General features: G+C 34.2%; 1 protein-coding gene across 1 annotated transcript in view; it reads right to left on the reverse strand.

Annotated features, from left to right (window-relative positions):
- Positions 1-16,673, reverse strand: part of LOC129219343 (delta(3,5)-Delta(2,4)-dienoyl-CoA isomerase, mitochondrial-like) — a 142,593-nt gene extending 125,920 nt beyond the window's left edge. The window contains exon 1 of the mRNA XM_054853706.1: positions 16,424-16,673. Coding sequence (XP_054709681.1) covers positions 16,424-16,466 — 43 coding nt within the window. The 5' untranslated portion in view covers positions 16,467-16,673. The remainder of the gene's footprint in view (positions 1-16,423) is intronic.
- Between the last annotated feature and the right edge of the window lie 1,960 nt (positions 16,674-18,633).

The raw sequence follows: 18,633 nt of genomic DNA on the forward strand, positions 1-18,633 counted from the left end.
CGCAGCCAGGGTGTCAGTATATGCTATGCTTGTAATTCTTCGTTTAGTAATTTTCATTCCTTTTTGCGTTTTCCCATGTCAACAAAAACGATTTTGAATCGTTTTTGTTTTCTTGCTTTCTTTTTTTTCTTTTCTTTTTTTTTTTTTTCTTTTTTTTTTTTTTTTTTTGACGTCATAAAAACTCTTGAACCTGTGAAATATTATAGTGCAAACCGCAAATTCATACAATTTGATGGTTTTCTATGAATTTTTTTAATGTGTCAAGTACTTTTCAGACACCCTGTAGAAAAAATTGCATTATTCTGCGGCATCGAAATGTATCATAATTAATTTTCAGTAAGATCCCACTGCTATCCCATTCTGAAATATTTACCAAAGGTAGATCACATTAATAATACCTAACTAATTGTATACAATCTCTTAATTTTAATAACCTTTTGAAGTCGGAGCCTCCTATAAACTTCTACCTAACGTAACTGAGTACATTTAGTTTTAAAGACTAATTTCGTGTTTAGATAAATTAGTGTTTAATTCAGGATTCAGTGGGTTGTCAGTTACGTTAGGAGGTAATTATAGGAGGCTCCGACTTCAAAAGGTTATTAAAAATTAAGAGATCGTACATAATTAGTTAGGTATTTAAAAAAATTCATCGTATAATAATTAAAATAAGTGTTTATTTTATAATTGGATGTTTAAGTAGTTTAGTTGATTTTTGTACTGCAATTATAAAATAAATTTCATTTCTAGGTTTGGGTAGGAAATAGTATGTAAGTGTAATCGGTTGTTTTTTGCTTTTTAGTTCCTAGGTGTTTTTTGAAGGCGGTTTTTTTTTTATTTAAAAGTAATTTATAGTTATATAAACACTTTGAATGAGGAATAAAAAATTGAACAATATTTAGAAATACTTTTTTATATTATAGGACTTTTTGAGACAGTCTTTTTTTTTGGGGGGGGGGTTAATCTCGTTTTAAAAATCCTCACAAGCTAATTCAATATTAATTTTACAAGTCAATGTTATAAATGATAAAGTTATTATCTTAAATAATCCTTCAGAATTAATTATTTTTAGACTTTTTTTGGTTATTTGTAATCAAATTTATCCTTTTCCGGGACATGAAGTAACCGGGATTTTATTTGAAAACCGGGACTGTCGCGGTCAAACCGGGACGTCTGGCAAGCCTACCTAAAAACACCCTCTTGAATATTTTAATGGCACAGTCTAAGCCATAACACTCCCCCGCCCCCTCGCTTCCTCGTTAACACTCCTGGCATATATTAGGGACTCATACAAAAGTTGAACCACTTATCACTAAAATATTTCCCTTGCCTACTGCCACAAGCACTTGAATAAATCCAACATTAAAAATAAAGATCAAATTTACGTCGAATATTGCGTACTCGTTTATCGGAGTAACAGGAAACCCATTCTGCTGAGCTTTGCAGCTTTAGATACATTCTAGTGCGAAGCTGGCGTAAACGTAAAGTTGTTCGCGCAAACCTTGCTACAAAAAGATATGACTTTCATAAACTTTTCTTGTTTTGTTCAAACCATTTTTAGGAGACTGTTTTGAAACTATTAGACTGTCTTGTACAGGAGCGGACTGGATCCTTCAAGAAGGCGCCAAACTTGGAGGGGGGGGGGGGGGTAGTGCAAAAAAAAAGTTGCAAAAAGGGGCAAAAAAAGGGGGGAATCAAAAGCTAGAGGAAATTTAATAACCCTTTAAAAAAAAAAAAAAGGGCTTGAGGGCGAATAGGCGGGAGGGCGCATCGGGCCGCAAGCCAATGGGCCGGCGGCCCAATCCTCCCCTAGTCTTGTATTGTTGGAAACAAGTTCTTTCAGAGGCAGAATAGAATTATTCTTTATTTTTTCATTTTTTAAATTCTTTGAGAACATAAAAAAAGTCATTGAGAAATAAAAAAGGCGCCAAAGAACAGATAATGGATGCTTGTTTTCTGACAATTATATTATATGACATAAATGGGATAATTTAGGGACTATAATGTTTTGTGATCTTTAAAAATGGTAAAATTTGTGAATCTTGATTTTTTCCTTGGGAGCTTAGGGGCTTAGTATTTCTAAAATACTGCTTAGAATTGCCATGATTGTTTTTCTGTGAACGGAATCTAAAGACGGTCCTGAAACATTACGACAACGCACAATAAAATTAAAAAAAATGGCACCTATCTGAAGTTTGCCAAATTTTAAGCTTGAATTTCAGAAAATTGCCCACAAAATCCCGATTTAAATGTTCACTCACTGGGAATTTCAGGAAGGTCATTTTACTGAGACACTGCATATTATAGAATATGAATGGGGAAATATTTAACTGTTATTCATTAGAAAATCAGTGGTATTTTATAGTGATAAAACCGTGTCATTATAAAATATAGCTAACATTTAGCATCTAAATAAAATTAATAAAAAGTACTTTTATTTTTCATTGAACTTCTTTTTCAATTTATACACTACTTTTTTGCGTCATAAACAATGAAACATATCAAAAATCATCAATCCCGGAAATCTTTCAAATAAGCGTTATTCTAATCTTTAACGGAAAGAGCCCAAATGCTTGACAATCTTGTTTATGGGGGGAATATTTATTACGTAAGTGTTATCGAAAATGCAGATGTAAGTAGCGATTCTGGTGCACGATAAGTGAGCTCAAAAGTACTGATAAAAAGCCTAGTTCAAAGCTCACTTCGTTTTCCTTATGCAGCACACTGAAATCAGCTTATAATTTAAAAAATGAAGCTAGAGCGAATCATTTGCAACAAAACTATATCAGTTGCTCCTAAAAATTTGGAGTTTGCAAAAGGCTTAGTCATTTTTGTCTTTAAAATTGATTGATATAAAATTAGTAAAACCTTTCCCCAGAAAGTGTTAAGTACGACAGGCAGAGGTGCCCACCTAGGAGAAGTCATGGTGTAGACAGCGCCATTAAAATTTTTAGCAGGGGGGATGTTTTAACAGGCGTGGTCACGGGGCAGACTGCACCATTGAAATTTTTAAGGAGGATGTTTTAAGGGGTATTTTTCACTTTTTTGGAGGGGGGGACTTTGCGATATTTAGGGGAGTGCACCCTTCCTCTTAGGGAATGGCCACTCCTGGTTTTAAAGGGTATTTTCTTCCTTTTTTTTTGGGGGGGGGGCATATAGTGGAGTTAAAAAAAGCGCAATGGTTATACTCATCAAAGTCTCACCCGGTATCAGTTATTTCACTTTAATAAAACAAAAAACACAAAATGCCATTTCTCTACATTGAGAACCTAAAAAAGTCCTTAGTTCATGAAACAAATAACAAGTGGAATCCGTGTTTCTACATATTTTCTGAATTTTTTCGACAAGTTCAACATAATGTTTGACTATCTATCCTCACTAACGGACAGGGTTCGAAAATATGATATTTTCGAAAATATCCGATATTTTCAATTAGCCCAAAATAAAGTCTTCCAAATAGTAAATGCATCCTCAAATCACTCTTTATTTTCTTACATTCTAATTATAATATTTATACTTCAAATTAAGGTTTCTTTCATTATTTATATCTAATACTTCATTTTAAATTTCTATCAATTTTAATGGTGTTATTTAGCATTAGCTGTTTTACTCATTTTTATTCTGTTAGCAATTTTTACAGTTATATGATTCAGAAATAAAATATGAACATTAGTCGGTGCAGTCATAAGACCTTTTTTTTTTTATTTTTTGAGCTATGTTTAATATTTAACTAGGCACTTTCAATATGAATTAAAATTGTTGCATTACATAAAAATTTCAAGAATATAAAATACAAGTAAAATAGGAATATTACATTACTTTGCTATATTAATGATGTATTAATACATCACAAAAATATAGTACATGACTTTTTGGTTATTTTTAATAATAAATGAACAATATAACTATGGTTAACATACTTCGGATATTGAAAATACCAGAGTTGAAAAAATAACTGTCGAAAAAATCATATTTTCATAATAAATATCGGATATATATCGTGATATATATCATGATATATATCGGAGAACCCTGTACGTATATACATTTCTATTTATAAATAAATAAATAAGTATGAATGTAGAGTTTAATAGGTAGGTAGATAAGGTTAAATATGTAATATAGATAAATGTTTTTAGGTGCCGTGAGAAAATTTTAATTGCTCAAAGGGTGCCAACACTTGGTTGGGAACGCTTGGTCTACTGCAAAAAAGAAAAAAAAAGTAATTGAAATTTTAATGTCTTCACTTGATAAAATGATGCATATAGTACATGATAGGCAGGGAAGTTATACAACATAAAGAGAGAAATATTATCCAGAGCTAAAGCGCTTTTTTTTTTTTAATTGCACCTATATAAGCTTTTAAAGAAATTAAAACAAGTGCAATCTACATCACTTAGCCAAAAAACTATGTCTTTGTGAAAATATTATGTTTTATCGATAAAGTATTTAATAAATAACTTTTTGTTGAATAGAACCAAAACCAGAGAATTTCGAACCAAGAACCCTAAGTCTCTATTAAAAATCTAAGATCTAGGGGGAAACCTAGGCTCTGAAAGCCCTGATCTTGGCCCATATTTTCTCCCCAACAAAGCTCAGAGAAAATCTCATTCCATTCTCAGAAAGTGCTGCTGTGTAATTTAACATTTCTAGGAAAGGAAATAGAGAAAAAAAAATAGAATTCGCGCGTGCTGAGGCAACCACCCTATTATTTGGACTGGAAAAAAATAAACCGCTTTTCTGGCAGAAGCTGATGTTAAGTGTAAACTGTTATTAAATATGATTGATCACCAAATTTTTATGTGATGAACTGACGCTGTAACGTAAAGCACTGTGCTGAGTGGATCCTGAGTTTACTTTTGTAGAGGGTCGCTATTATAAAATACGAGCACTTCAACTAGAAAGCTGGGAGAGAGGGGTTCATAAGTGTATTAATGAGGCACAAGTAGTTGACCCAGAACTCTTTTATATGCAATTCCTCGAAATTGAAAGTTTAGGTTACATCCGGCTGCGTTAAAGGATGGTCGGATCCGATTTACGTTGTAAGGTGTCCTTCTGAATCTGCTGCATTGTGATAAAGCTTGACCGCGAAGAGAAGGCGGCTGACCTTGATGCAAACACATCATTTGTATCATTTGTAATAGGTTGATTGTTATTATTTTGTGATAGATAGGATCAGTGAGAGCGACTCTCACTTTTAGGTGCTTTCTGATTGATTCTACATATTACAAATGATACAAAATGAGGTTTCACTTCAAGGTCATCCGCCTTCTCTTCGTGGTCAAGCTATACTTGCTTATAGATTTATTTATTTTTTTTCTTTTCCAGTAATCAAAGGAAGGAAAAGTTCTGTCTCAGGCAGGTCCGGATCTTGGAGTAGGCAACCTAGGCAGACGCCTACTAGTACGGCAGATTTTAGGGGCGGCAAATTTCGAAGTTGAAACATTTTTTTAAAAAAAATTATGAATATCTGTTTTAGCACTATAAGATTCACAGCTTCAATGCTAAAAATAAAATAAATAAAAATAAAAAATTAGATTGTGTACCAGTGCTCGGATATGCAAGACATAGTTTGGAATTTCACTAGAAATTCAAATTAATTTCAGAGGTGGCAAATTGCGTGATTCGAAATTTTTTTGAAAATATTAATATTTTCTTCATTGCCACAAGATGCACTACTTAAATGCTAAAAAAGATAGTTTCAAGTGTGTACCAGTGCTTGGTTATGCAAAACCCAGTTCGGAATTTAACTAGAAACTCACATTAATTTTAAACACTTTACTATTATTAATATATTTTTATTTTACATTATTATTTTTATCATTATTATTCATTGGGGGGGCAGCACTTTTCAATATCGCCTAGGGCGGCAAAACAACTAGAGCCGGCCCGGTCTCAGGGCAAATTAGCATGCAGAATAACCAGTCAGTAATAGTATATAATATTTAAAGAAAATAAGAACGCAGAGGGCGTGTCACAAATCTTCCGCCACACAAGCACTTCTCGAATTAGAGGGAAAAAGGTATAGAAAAGAAAATTATTGAGGCTTTTTGCGCATTTATCGACAGACCAGAGCAACAGACCGGAGTTTGAACAGCTCTTTCTTTCAGCGTATTTATAAAATAGAAGAAAAGAAACAAAAATGGGCACAGATGTAAAATTGGGGGGGGGGGGGGCTAGTGACTAAGGAGAGGCTCTGAAGACTGTCAGAAGGGACTGTATATGGTGCCATTTACTTGTATAGGATAGCAGAGAGCACTTTAAAATATTCTTTCAAGTTGTATGGATACAGCGTATGTTATTGTGCAAATTGGTGTTTTTCTGGACAGCAAAATTTTAAGAGAAATGAGAAATCATTTTCTTTCTATGTTCTTATGCTTAGTTACAAACAATTTCGCAGTGATAATTTTTTTAATCTTAAAAAAAAAAAATTAAATTATCAAATATAAAATATCAAATATAAGTTAATGAAATTGCAAACTGAGTAAATTATAAATATTTAAAAAACCGTAAAGTTCGCTATAGAAACAATAAAACTTAATTCCTTAACTTACCGGTGAAACAAGATGGTGGCAAAAAGCTAAAGAGCAAGTGATGCCGAATGCTTTATTATAAAGCAGAGAAAAGAAACAAAATTATGTTTAAGTAAAAATGAACGAAAAAACGAACTGTAACAAATGTACTTTCAGTGCAATATTCAAAACCGTTCGCCGCTCAAAAGAACGGCCGTTCATTTTTAAGAGATCGTACTGTTCCGTTCATTTCAATGAGTCGTTCTTTTTGACCCCCTCGTTCATGAACAACACATCCCCTGGTTGCAAAATTCACTAAAAATAGCAATTAGAATATAATGCATGTACATTAAACTCCCAATTATTCGTGAAATAGGGTGTCACAGTAACGGTGTATAAGGGAATTTTGCGGATATTCGTTTGATGTTGCACCATAAGTAAAAAAACAATACTAGTACATACAAGAGCAAAAAAAAAAAAAAAAAAAACAGAAACACTGACGAAACTCTCAAGTAGCACACTAGCAATAGCGACACTAGAGACTAACGATTAAACTAGTACACAAAAAACAACAACTGTAAAATGTACGTAAGTGCAAAAAAAGTTGCTCATTATTGCAAACAGACACAGTAAATCATGCAGACAGATCAACTAAATCAAATCAAGTTAGGTTACGCCAAAAACGTGTAAAGCAGGGAGTTTTTTTTCTTTTTTTTTTTTTGAACAAAACTGGTCCGGTCACTCGTTTACAGGCGAAAGGAGTGTAGATGCGAAAACCGGGTTTCCACTAATCAGGTTTTTAGGGCTCGACCGATGGCATTTTTTGGCCGATGGGCCGATGCCGATTGTTGGCCGATTGTTCAAAGATGGCCGATGGCCGATGGCCGATTTTTTTCCTCCAAATGGCCGATTGCCGATGGCCGATGGCCGATGCCGTTGGCCGATGGCAAAAAAAAAAAAAAAAAAAAAAATCAAACAGAAATAAATTGATAAAATTGCTAGGGATTTAAAGGATCATTGATTCATTTCACTTTACTTCCTTTCAACGAATAAGGAATTGTAATCACAAAAAAAAAAAAAAAAATCAGATTTTGACCTAAATTTCTATTTTGCGATCACACAATTTAAACTTCACAAGTTTTTCCGGCACATCTGTACATGCATATGTACCTAAGAACATGTAGATGACCGAAATATCCATTTTGAATGCCTTCTCAGCTAATTATCGCAAATTCTCTTGTGATGTCTTCATGCGCGTAAACTTTACGTCACTCAAAAACGTTATGAAATAGTAAGTTAAAAACTCATACGTAAGTAGTATGATCTAAAAGTTAGAGGACAAGTTGTATAAAACCTTGAATAGTTCACATTACCGAAGCACATCTATCTACAAAATAGTCACCTTGGACGACTATGCACTTCTGCCAACGTTCGTATAGCTTTTAGAAATAATCCAGGAAGACATTTTTCGCAACCTCCTGTAAGGCCTCTTGCGCTGCTGCTTTAACTTAAACGTGGGGAAGAAGGCGACTTTCATGCTGAGGATGCACGGTTCGATTGGTCAGTACTCTGATATGACAAACAATTAACATAACGTTTCGTCGGACTTAGCTCCGTGTGACTTTTACCTGTTCTCAGCAAAAAAACATTTGCATGGATGCCGCTTTCTTCCGTCAGGAGAAGATAAAGCTGAATCATAGAAGGTAGCGAAAAATGGCTTCCAGGAGAGTTTCCAAAAGTTATATGAACACTGGCAGAAGTACATAGTCCCTCAAGGTAACCTTTTGAAGGTGGATGTGCTTCTGTAATGTGAACTATTCTAGGTAAGGTTTTATACAGCTTGTCCCCGAACTTTTGGATCGTACTACGTACAATCTGTATAGGGTGTAGTTATGCTTCTCCTTTTTTGACTGCTGTATGATGAAAGAGAAGGAACAACAGTCAAAAAAAAGAAAGAAAAAAGGAAAAAAAAAACAAAGAGACTGTTTAATAACCAATTGATTTGTTTTTTTTTTAATTGAACATATAACTAAGATTTCAGTAATATTGTAATGATGTATGGATTTAGGTCCACTAAACATAGTTTAAAAACATTAAATTATGTTGTTAAATCATTCAAAAGAAAAATTAAGAATAAAACTATGAAACCGTCAACAAATTACGAAATTAAATTGGAAAGATTGCACGTAGGCATTTTTTAGTCATCAAATTAATCAAATAAGGTAACATATAAATTACAATACTAAATCATAATAGGAATTTTTATACTTATTTAAAATTTATGAATAGAAAATTTTGCATTTTTCAAAAAACTAAAACAGTGACATAAATTTTGCTGGAAAAAAAAATAGCCATGAAAAGAGCGAGGCTCTTAAAACGCAGCTACAGTAAACAAACTCAATATTTACACCAAGTTAATAACTGAATATATATACTACTTGATATGATGTTGGCACACATAATACTGAATAATTTGATTATTTAATCTTTTATGAAGCTTTACAAACAAGTTCAAATTAAATTGTTCAATTTAACAATATTTTTTTGAAATTTTAAAAATTGCATAGTAGAAAATCCTTGAAACTTTTGTATAAAAAACGAAAATAACTTATTCATTGATTTTATATAAATACATAAAAATAGTTTCTTACAACAGAAAAAAAAATCGATCGCTATTAATGATACAAAAAAGATGGCGCATTACAAAATGGGGGGGGGGAGGTCACCCTCTGATTTTGCAGTAACTCACACTTCGGCCCCAACCTCGGCCTAATTTGTTTAGTACAGAACCGCTAAAATCAACGCCGCGGAAGAGTTTCTGAATCTATTTCAGCACTTCCGAAGAAAAAATTCAAAAGTCCCTTCGATTTCCGAATTATATCACCTTTCAAAACGTCTTTAATCAATTTCTTACATTAATGCTCTAAATTCTGTCTAAACAATAGATAAAGTTTGAAAAAAAAAAATCTCTAATTTTATGAATGGTGTTAGTTTTAAACAACTCGAAAGTACAACTAGAGTTTAATTTCAGAAATTGAGAGAGTGGGAGGAGGGGCACGCAAGTGTTCTCGGAAATTCAAAAAATAGTCGTAAAAAATAGAAATCAAAATAATCATAAACATTGAGAATAAACCCTTTCAAAAGTTGCACCTAAATTTGTTTTGACGTGCAGTGGCGGATTTAAAATACAGCAAATGTTGCAATTGCACGAGAGGCCCCATAACCATAGGAGCACCGCAGGAGTTACAAAAATGCAAATGATAAATGTTTTACAACTTCTGTGATAGTGAAATAGGGACCCAAAATGTATTTCGACAGGCCCCAAACTTGTAACTCCGCCGAAGCAATACAGAACTAGTATGTTGTGGCCATCACGAAACTTTCTTCTATATTTTTCTTTTTTTTTCTGATCCCTCCCCATGCTTGACGGGGAAGCAATATTCCCAACAAAAACGAAATTACACATGCAAAAACTTGACGACCATCCCAATGTCTGAATTATTGTAAAAACAAAACAAAGAGCGAAAATTGAAAGTTATTTTAAAAGCCTTGCTTTAATTAATTACAAATATTTTATTTGTTAACAAACATAAGATGGCAACAGTTAAAAATTTTAAATCATTGAGATAATATTTCCGATCATTTCCATACAATTAAAATCACGAGAAATACGCAGACGACAATCTATTACGATTTATCTTTCTTATTGTTGCATTAATTAAACTATTTTTATTCGCTAAAGAATAATGATAATAAAAATAAATCAGCACCTCTTGGCGCGATTGTCACCAAAATTGAACCAAAGCCTGTTTACATATGGATTCACATATATTCCAAATTTCAACCAGAACGTAGCATAACTTCTTGAGATAGGGCACTCACAATGGAAAAAAAGAACGGGCGTTTGCGCTACCCCCTTTTTAGCTGTTGACACCAAAACAAAATCAGCTCTTATACCTACTAAGGGCTACTTGCCAATAAATTTTTCTTTCATTCCGTTCATTATTTCTTGAGATACAGCAGTCACAATTGACGACAAAAAACGTTCTATAGCTCAACCCCCGTTTGAGTTATTGACACCAAAATTGAATCAGCACCTGTTCCTGTTAATGGCAACATATGGACCAAATTTTGTTTGATTCCGCCAGTTACTTCCTGAGGAATAGCAATCACGCGTAACTCAAAAAACGTCCCATTGCTCCACCCCCCTTGGAGGAATTCGCGCCAAAAACCAATGGGCACAAGTTCACATAGGGGCACATATGTGTACCAAGTTTCGTTCGATTTCATGCGGTAGTTTTTGCTGTAGAGCGGCCACAAAAAACTGGTCACACACAGACGTGGCACACATACACACACACACACACACACACATACACACACACATACAGACAGACAGACATTTTCCAAAAATAGTCGAAATGGACTCAGCACACCTCAAAACGTTCGAATCCGTCAAAATTCGAAATTCGAAAATTTGCACGAATCCAATACTTTCTTCTATATATTAGATATAGAAGAAAGTAAAAAGACTACATCACTGTGATTTATATTACAAATATCGAAAAATTAAAAATTACCGTCGGCTCAACGGGAATCTAACAAAATGACACAAAAACCGGTTTCGCCATCTCATACTTGTTTCCATGATCTCCTATTCGGCAATATATCACCAAATGACCATCAGTCTGAGACGCTATATTAGTTTTGCATTGAAATAAGTAATTAATAGCCACAAACAATGAGTAAACAGGCTTTTCAGAACACCCGATCGAAAACAAAAAGGGAAGTGCACAACTGGAACGTATGCACACCCCACATGCGAAAACTTATCCTTCTACAGTTTACCATTTTGAAGATACATACTTATGAGAGATACATACATCCAGCAGCAAGAAACAACGCAATAATTAACTTGTTTGGTACCTGAATGCGGTATTAAAAACTTTTTCAGGGGTGACTAAAATAGAAATTCATACTGAAATTTAGTAAACAATTTTATATGAAAACAGCCTTTACTTTGTATTAAAAGGTAAAACATCAAAAGTCTTTTTTTTTTTCAAAAACATCGGCCAATTCCATCGGTTTTTCGATGTTTTTAAGGCCGATGGGCCGGTGTTTCCTGCAATTTAGCATCGGCCGCCGATGCCGATGCCGATGGCTAAATTGTTGAACCATCGGCGCCGATGCATCGGCCAGGCCGATGCATCGGTCGAGTCCTACAGGTTTTGATGACCTACGAAAGTTTGTTGTCATTAGGACGCAAGGGGAAGAAATAAATCGAATTGTCTAAAAATAGATTTTGCACTTGTTAAATCAAAATAAGTATTTTGTACATTTAGTGAGTCATCAACACAAAAATAAATAAATAACAATTAAACAAATCCATAGTAACAATATCAAGCTACTGATAATCGGGAGTTTATTGAAGTTGTAACTTCTTTTACGGATCGTTTACGAAGTATCGTATTATTTATAGTCAAAGATGGTTTTCTGCAATGATTGAAGACTGAACAAGTTGTCATAGCTTATTAGTTATGACAACTTTGTATAAGCTGTAGCTTATTGCATGTAATTTTACTATATTACTCTATTTTTACTGTATTTTACTATGTTTGTATATTATACAGTTACTAGGGGTGCCCTCCTAAGAGCAATTGCTCACCTCCTCCCCCTAAGTATCGCGAAGATCCCCCTCAAAAGAGAGAGTCCCTCCAAAAATGAAAAATACTCCTTAACCCCCCCAAAAATTTCAATGGCGCAGTCTGCACCACGACCCCCCCCCCCACCCCCCGAGGTCGGCAATCCTGCTGTTACTAATATATTTATTAATTTATTAACTCTCTCTTAAAATATGTATTAGTACTTAAAGTTTAATAATTGAAACCTTAAATACAACTATTAATGCTAAAACATAAAATAAATTTAGTTTACGGTAAGTTTAAGAAAAACAACTGATTATTCGAACGATATTGTGTATTAGTCTTTGAATAAACACTTGCTTAAATTGACAAGTTTTTTTTTTTTTTTTTTTTTTAATCACAAATTATACCGTTAACAAGTTATTTGGATCAAAACAACTAGCCCCGAAGTTGTTCCTTCGTAGTTTTAATTACTATAAAATTAACTATAAAAAAAGTCTTACAAAATACAACTCAGAAAACAGTCTTAACATTAAAGTGGCATATCATACTCGATTTTAATCTCAGAAAAATAATTCTATAACAAAGTTTTCATAACAAATGTTGAGCTTTTTTGAAAAACAGAACTTTTAGCCCCGCTCTCCCCTACTTAGAAACAATAATAGTCAAATCATTTTCATAAATCAGTTTGGTTAATCATCGTTCCTATTTGTCCATGGTGATTAATGCCGCAAGTGCAGACTATTATACAAATTCAGAATAAAATAATAGGTTATCGCAATATGATCACAAATCCCTGCCCGTCATTCAACATTTCATTTTTACGAATTCTCGAAACAACAGATTGAAATATATGAAAAAAATAAGTAATTCTTACGTATATAAACCATATCATCCGGAACATCGTATCATTGTGAGAATATGCGCTACTATTTGAATAGAAAAACTTCTGAAGCACTTTGTTTAGTTCGGAAAGAAATTGACAGGCATTTAGTGAGGATCGATTCCAATTATTGAACAATTAAAAAATGGAGTAATAATAAAATTTAATTTACTTCATCTTCATCACTACAGGAGGAATGCTTTCTTCCCGTATTGAAGAAATATATTTCCAGTTGAAACTGAAGATATTGATAAAAATATGAAAATAAAGTCTCATAAAAATACACTTTCTTTTTCTATTCCCCCAAAAATTAGTTTAGATTGTATTAAGACCCAGACTAACAAACTCTGTATTATCCGGAGCACGTTTATCCAGACCTTTTCTGTATTAGTGGAGTTTTACTAAATTGTCACTACTCATTTCCCAATGTATGAAAAATGAACGCTTAAACAATTACGCGTGGACGTAGTCAAGAAAAGTCGTATCAGCCCGTTGATTTCTTTATGAAGGATTCATTTAAAAATTTAACTAAGTTCTGAGTTAAGAACTGAAAAGGTATGAATGAAAATGCTTCGTTTCTAGTTTTCTGGCCAGTCATAAGTAGGCGTGCTAAAATGTAACACGTAAAATGTTTGACCAATAAGAGTGACTGAAAGCATCAACACATGACGTCAACTTTATTAAACACGCCCATCAATGCCTGATCTGGAATGCCAAAAAACAAAAGTCAATGTTTACGATCTTAAGTTTTACAACTCGAATCATCGTATAGGTTAAGAAATGAAGGATAAACAGTACTGAAGTATATTTCATGGAAACATAGATTCATGTGTTATTTAGCAAAAAGCACAAATGTGAACTTTTGAACAAGTAATCCTTTTCTGTTTCAGCTGGAGATAAAAAAAAAAAAAAAAATCACGTGTCTTCCAAGAACCCAGAATTCATTTTTTCACATACCACACTGTTAAACTCCAGCCCCCCCCCCCTCTCTGTCGTCGTTTGGAGTTACCTTATGAATTGAGAAAACACTAAAAACCCTTAGTTAACTACTTACCAAAGCGCTGAAAAAAAACTACGATAGCGAACCGACTTTCGAATAACTTACTTATAGCAATCACAACGTTTACAGCTATGAGCCTTGTTTCAAACGAAAATATCTTGCGGGTTAGTTGTCACCAACACCGAAGGGAAAAAAATACTGAACTGTTTCTTTTACTTAAATAAAACCCCTAATCAAATCTTGGAAATATCCATGATCAATTTCAGGTCATGTAAGATTATATTAGTCATCATATGAAGAATTATGAGACTAATGACTAGATTGTTCGCATGTAGGTTTAAATACGATAGCAAGATTAAAATTTAAACAAGATTTAATGAATTCATGACACGTTATATTTGTCAATGTGTGACAAATACTATGCATAGTTCAACACTCTTTCACATATTAACAAATCAGAAGAAAACCGCAGAATTTATTGTATAGGAAACAAAGATATACGTATAGAGTTATTGACGTCCAATGAAATAAGAATAAGTTCTTCGGATAATATCATCTAAGCGTAGAATGTTAAAATTGCGTAATTAAAGGCGTTTTAAAAGATAATATAGTTAGTTTTCTTTAAGGGGTTACGGAGGTAATTCTTATAACAAAATGAGAGCTATATAAGAAAAGAAGATGAAAGGTTTGAGAAGTGAAAATATCATAAAAACGATACATTTACTCTCGGTCACGCCATGCTAATATTTCAGCAATGTAATGATTTGTGAACATAATATAGAGTAATTATGTCCAAGCCCGCGTGCCCTCAAGTTGTTTTTAGGCGTAAATAACCCGAATTTCGCCAACAATGATGAAATTTGCATAAAGTTGAAAAGAAGTGCAGGAGCTCAGCTCCCGTGAGCTCCTTGCAAATTAAACTTGGAGCAAAGGGTATTTATTCAATGTAAATTACATAGAAAAACAACAAGACCCACGTCTATAACATAAATACATTTATTTTTCTAAGTCGGGGGGGGGGGGGGAGGGGGCAATCTCCCTAAACGACGGGCCTGGTTATACCTAACTATGTTTGTTTCTGATATCTAAAAATTATATTTTGCAAATGATAAGCATAATGTCTCAATTTATCAGGTTGCGGAAATATCTAATTATAGTTAACAATTTTAAGCATTTTATTATGCTTTAGATGTTAATTTCTTTGAAAACTAAAAGCAATCAATAACATAAGAACATAATTTTGCTAATGTACATAATATATTTTCAGGTATATTTTTATAAAAAGCCAAAAGCGTTTTACAATGTTTACCTTAAGATATCATACATTAAAACATGGAAATAGTAATTGCACAAGGTATTTTATTTATCATAACGGATTCTATTTCAATTGGGTGACCGAAAGTCTTCATAACCGGTCTGCCCCCCCCCCCCCCACTAATAAAAGAGAAAAATATACTTGAAATCCCTCCCTATGATTTTTAGGAGCGTAGTCTGCGCCATGGCTCCCCCCCCCCCCTTCAGTTTGGCACCCCTGGGTATGAAGTAATATAAAATATTAACTAGGATGTCTTGATTCACAAAACGTTTTATTAAATATTGGAGATTGGAGGCATTAACTGCAGAGAAGATATCTTAAGGATGAATCATACAACATTGTGTGTTATAAATATTAGAGAAGCACTGAACCTAGGGCTTTATTTCTATCAAAAGAAGTTCAGGATCATTCGAGTCTCCACAACTTATTTTACGCGTAGCCTGAACTTTTCCTAAAAAATTAAAATGTGCATAAAATTGAAAATAAGTGCAGGAGCTCAACTCTCGTGAGCTCCTGTGCAAATTAAGCCCTGATTCAAACTGGAGAAAATTAATAATGGTTGGTTTTGAGAAAATAATGAACGAAGTTATGTTTCGCATTAATTCGCAAAGAAACAGAAGTATAATTAGCAAAATTTCATTTCACATTTGTGTTCCACACACTGAAAAGACATCCCTTTTTTAAATTGAACATCACTACATTTAATGATGCAAATAAGACCGAAAAACGATATGAGCAACCATCAGGCTACTTCTGCAAAGAAATTAATTCAGTTTCAAGGTCGAAAAACAAATAACTGTCAGTGTTTTCCCTGGAGCAAAGCGTCTCTGATTAATTATTTCATTGATAGCTTTCTTAACAACGCAAAAACACACTTCAGTGCTTGAATTTTTGAAAAATTTTAAATATGCATTTTCAAGCGTGATGGCAACAGCGCTCCCTTCTGCAAAAACCTAACGGTACCTCAATCCCAACATAAACATCCGGTGAAAGCGCAAAGCCTTAGCAACATCAACAAACGTCAACTTCCAGGAATGTTTGAGGTTGAGGACAGAATAAATGACAAGTACTCACTCAATCCAGTGAAAAATGCCCTTGCAATTGATCTAACGGCCATGATGACACTTGTGTAAATCTTGTTGGGATGCGACGAAACACCTGAAAATCGTAGCGAAGAGGGTTCCCCGTCAAGCGACGCCTGTGGAATAAAACGGAGCACGTGTTTACTCTCTCTTCAAAGCTTTTCACGTGACGTATACAAACTGATAGGACGACGACTTCCTTCGCCCTTCTTTCCAAGCGTAAACTTGAGCTGTGTTTGGTGTGAAGCGATAATCGTTTCGGCTTATTATCGTTTTACTAGTTTGAGGAAGAGAATACTGTCGCGCGTGCGTCAGGGAAGGCTGATGAGTAATTTTTGCCCATCCCAAAGCTCACGAGGACAATAGTGTGATGTGAACCAAACGTGATCTGTGTGTGGGTGGGCTCAGGCATTGGTTCGGGGGAGGGGGGGGGGGGGATCGGGCCCGTGTTGACATTAGTTCTAGTTTGCGAGCTTCTGCCCTTTTTGTTATTTTTTCGCTTTCTAGAAAACATGTGTTTTTACCATCATGCTCGTACTTTTTTTTCTGTAACTTTTGTGGAAAAAAAAGCTATCGTGGTAGCTTACAATTTATTCCTGTAGAGCTGAAGAGCATAAAAAACCTCTATGGGCATTTTTGGGACTTTTATACATTTTTAGTATTTTAAGAGTATTTTGAGAATTTTTTTATGTCATCAGAATCTAGGTTTTAGTAACAGGTATCTGACATGAAAATAAAAGTACATGGTGTCCGAAAAGTCCTTGACACATTTTAAAAATTCATATAAAAGTAACTAATTGTCGTATGAATATGCAGTTTGAGCCATAATAGTTCACAGGTTCAAGAATTTTTTTTGACATTGTAAAAGAATTAAAAATAAAAAGTAATCGCTGTTTCAAGAAAAACAAACATCGTGTAAAGTGTTAAATCATTTCATTAATTAGAAAGCAATATTTTTCAATACCAGAACTCAACGTGTGCACGAGTAGCGTAACATCAAATTTTGACCCTCCCCCCAACAAAATCCGATTTTGGTCAACTCTTAAAAATCGTATAAATCTATAATTTTAGTACAACCAAGTCCAATTAGTCATCACGAGGTCAAATCAAAATACTGAAGTGAGGGTGTAGGGGATGAGCACCGAGAAATGTTTAAAAAATAAGTTGCAAAACTAGAAAATCCTCAATGCTAAATGTTTGTTGAAAGCAGGGGTGCCCACCCCTCCAAAGAGCAAGGGCGCACCCCCCTAAAGATCGACCCCCCAAAAACAAGAGCCTCCCCCCCCCCCCGAAAAAAGAGAAAAATACCCCTCAAAACACCCCCCACCCCCATAAAATTTTCACTTACACAGTCTGCGCCATGACTCGCCCTAGGTGGGCACTCCTGGTTGAAAAAACAAAGCATGAAAGTACTACTGACTAAATTTTTGAATCGTTTTTTCTGATTTTTAATGCGTGAAATACGCTTGTAGATACCGTAAAAATAAAAGCAACCGGTCGGCGCCGGCGCGGCGTCTCATAATAATTATAGGGTTCAACCTATCGTTCTCTGGGTAATAGTCTATCAGCTAGCACCCAAAATTTCAACAAATAGCGTCATTTCTGCGATAAAGCTGGGTGAGGCGTCATTTTTTTTTTCAGTTTTTTGCGTAGATTACGAATATGTTAAGGCGGAAATCGAAATCGGTAGCTTTTGTACAGTAATTGTCAAAAAAAGCATCAAAATCGTTATTTTTATTTTTATTTTCAGCTTTTTGTCAGTTGGAGTAACTTTTACAAGAAAAAAAATCCAAATGATGGTCAGTCAGCTATTACTTATATACTGGAGGCTCCTCCCCCCGCTCGCTTCGCTCACCAACCCCCGCTCGCCACCTGCGGTAGTTCAGTGCCGCCTGAAGCGGATGGCAATTGATGATTTTATTGATTTTTACCCCTGGGATGTACGGCCTCTTATATCTGGTCCCTCAAGTTTTAGAGGGGCGAGACAGGGTGAAATGGATATCCCCTGTATATCGTGCCTCCAACGGTACCAATATGTACCTGGTAGACATTGCACGGTAATTGTCAAATAGACTTCAAAATCATCAAGTTTTAAAGTTTCTTTTTTTTTTTTTTTTTTTTTTTTTTTTTTTGTCTATTGGAGTGATTTTTACATTAAAAATGTTCCAAATAAAAATTATTTAGCTGTTAATCATTTATATA

Source organism: Uloborus diversus, chromosome 3, assembly GCF_026930045.1.
Source record: "Uloborus diversus isolate 005 chromosome 3, Udiv.v.3.1, whole genome shotgun sequence".
NCBI lineage: Eukaryota > Metazoa > Arthropoda > Arachnida > Araneae > Uloboridae > Uloborus > Uloborus diversus.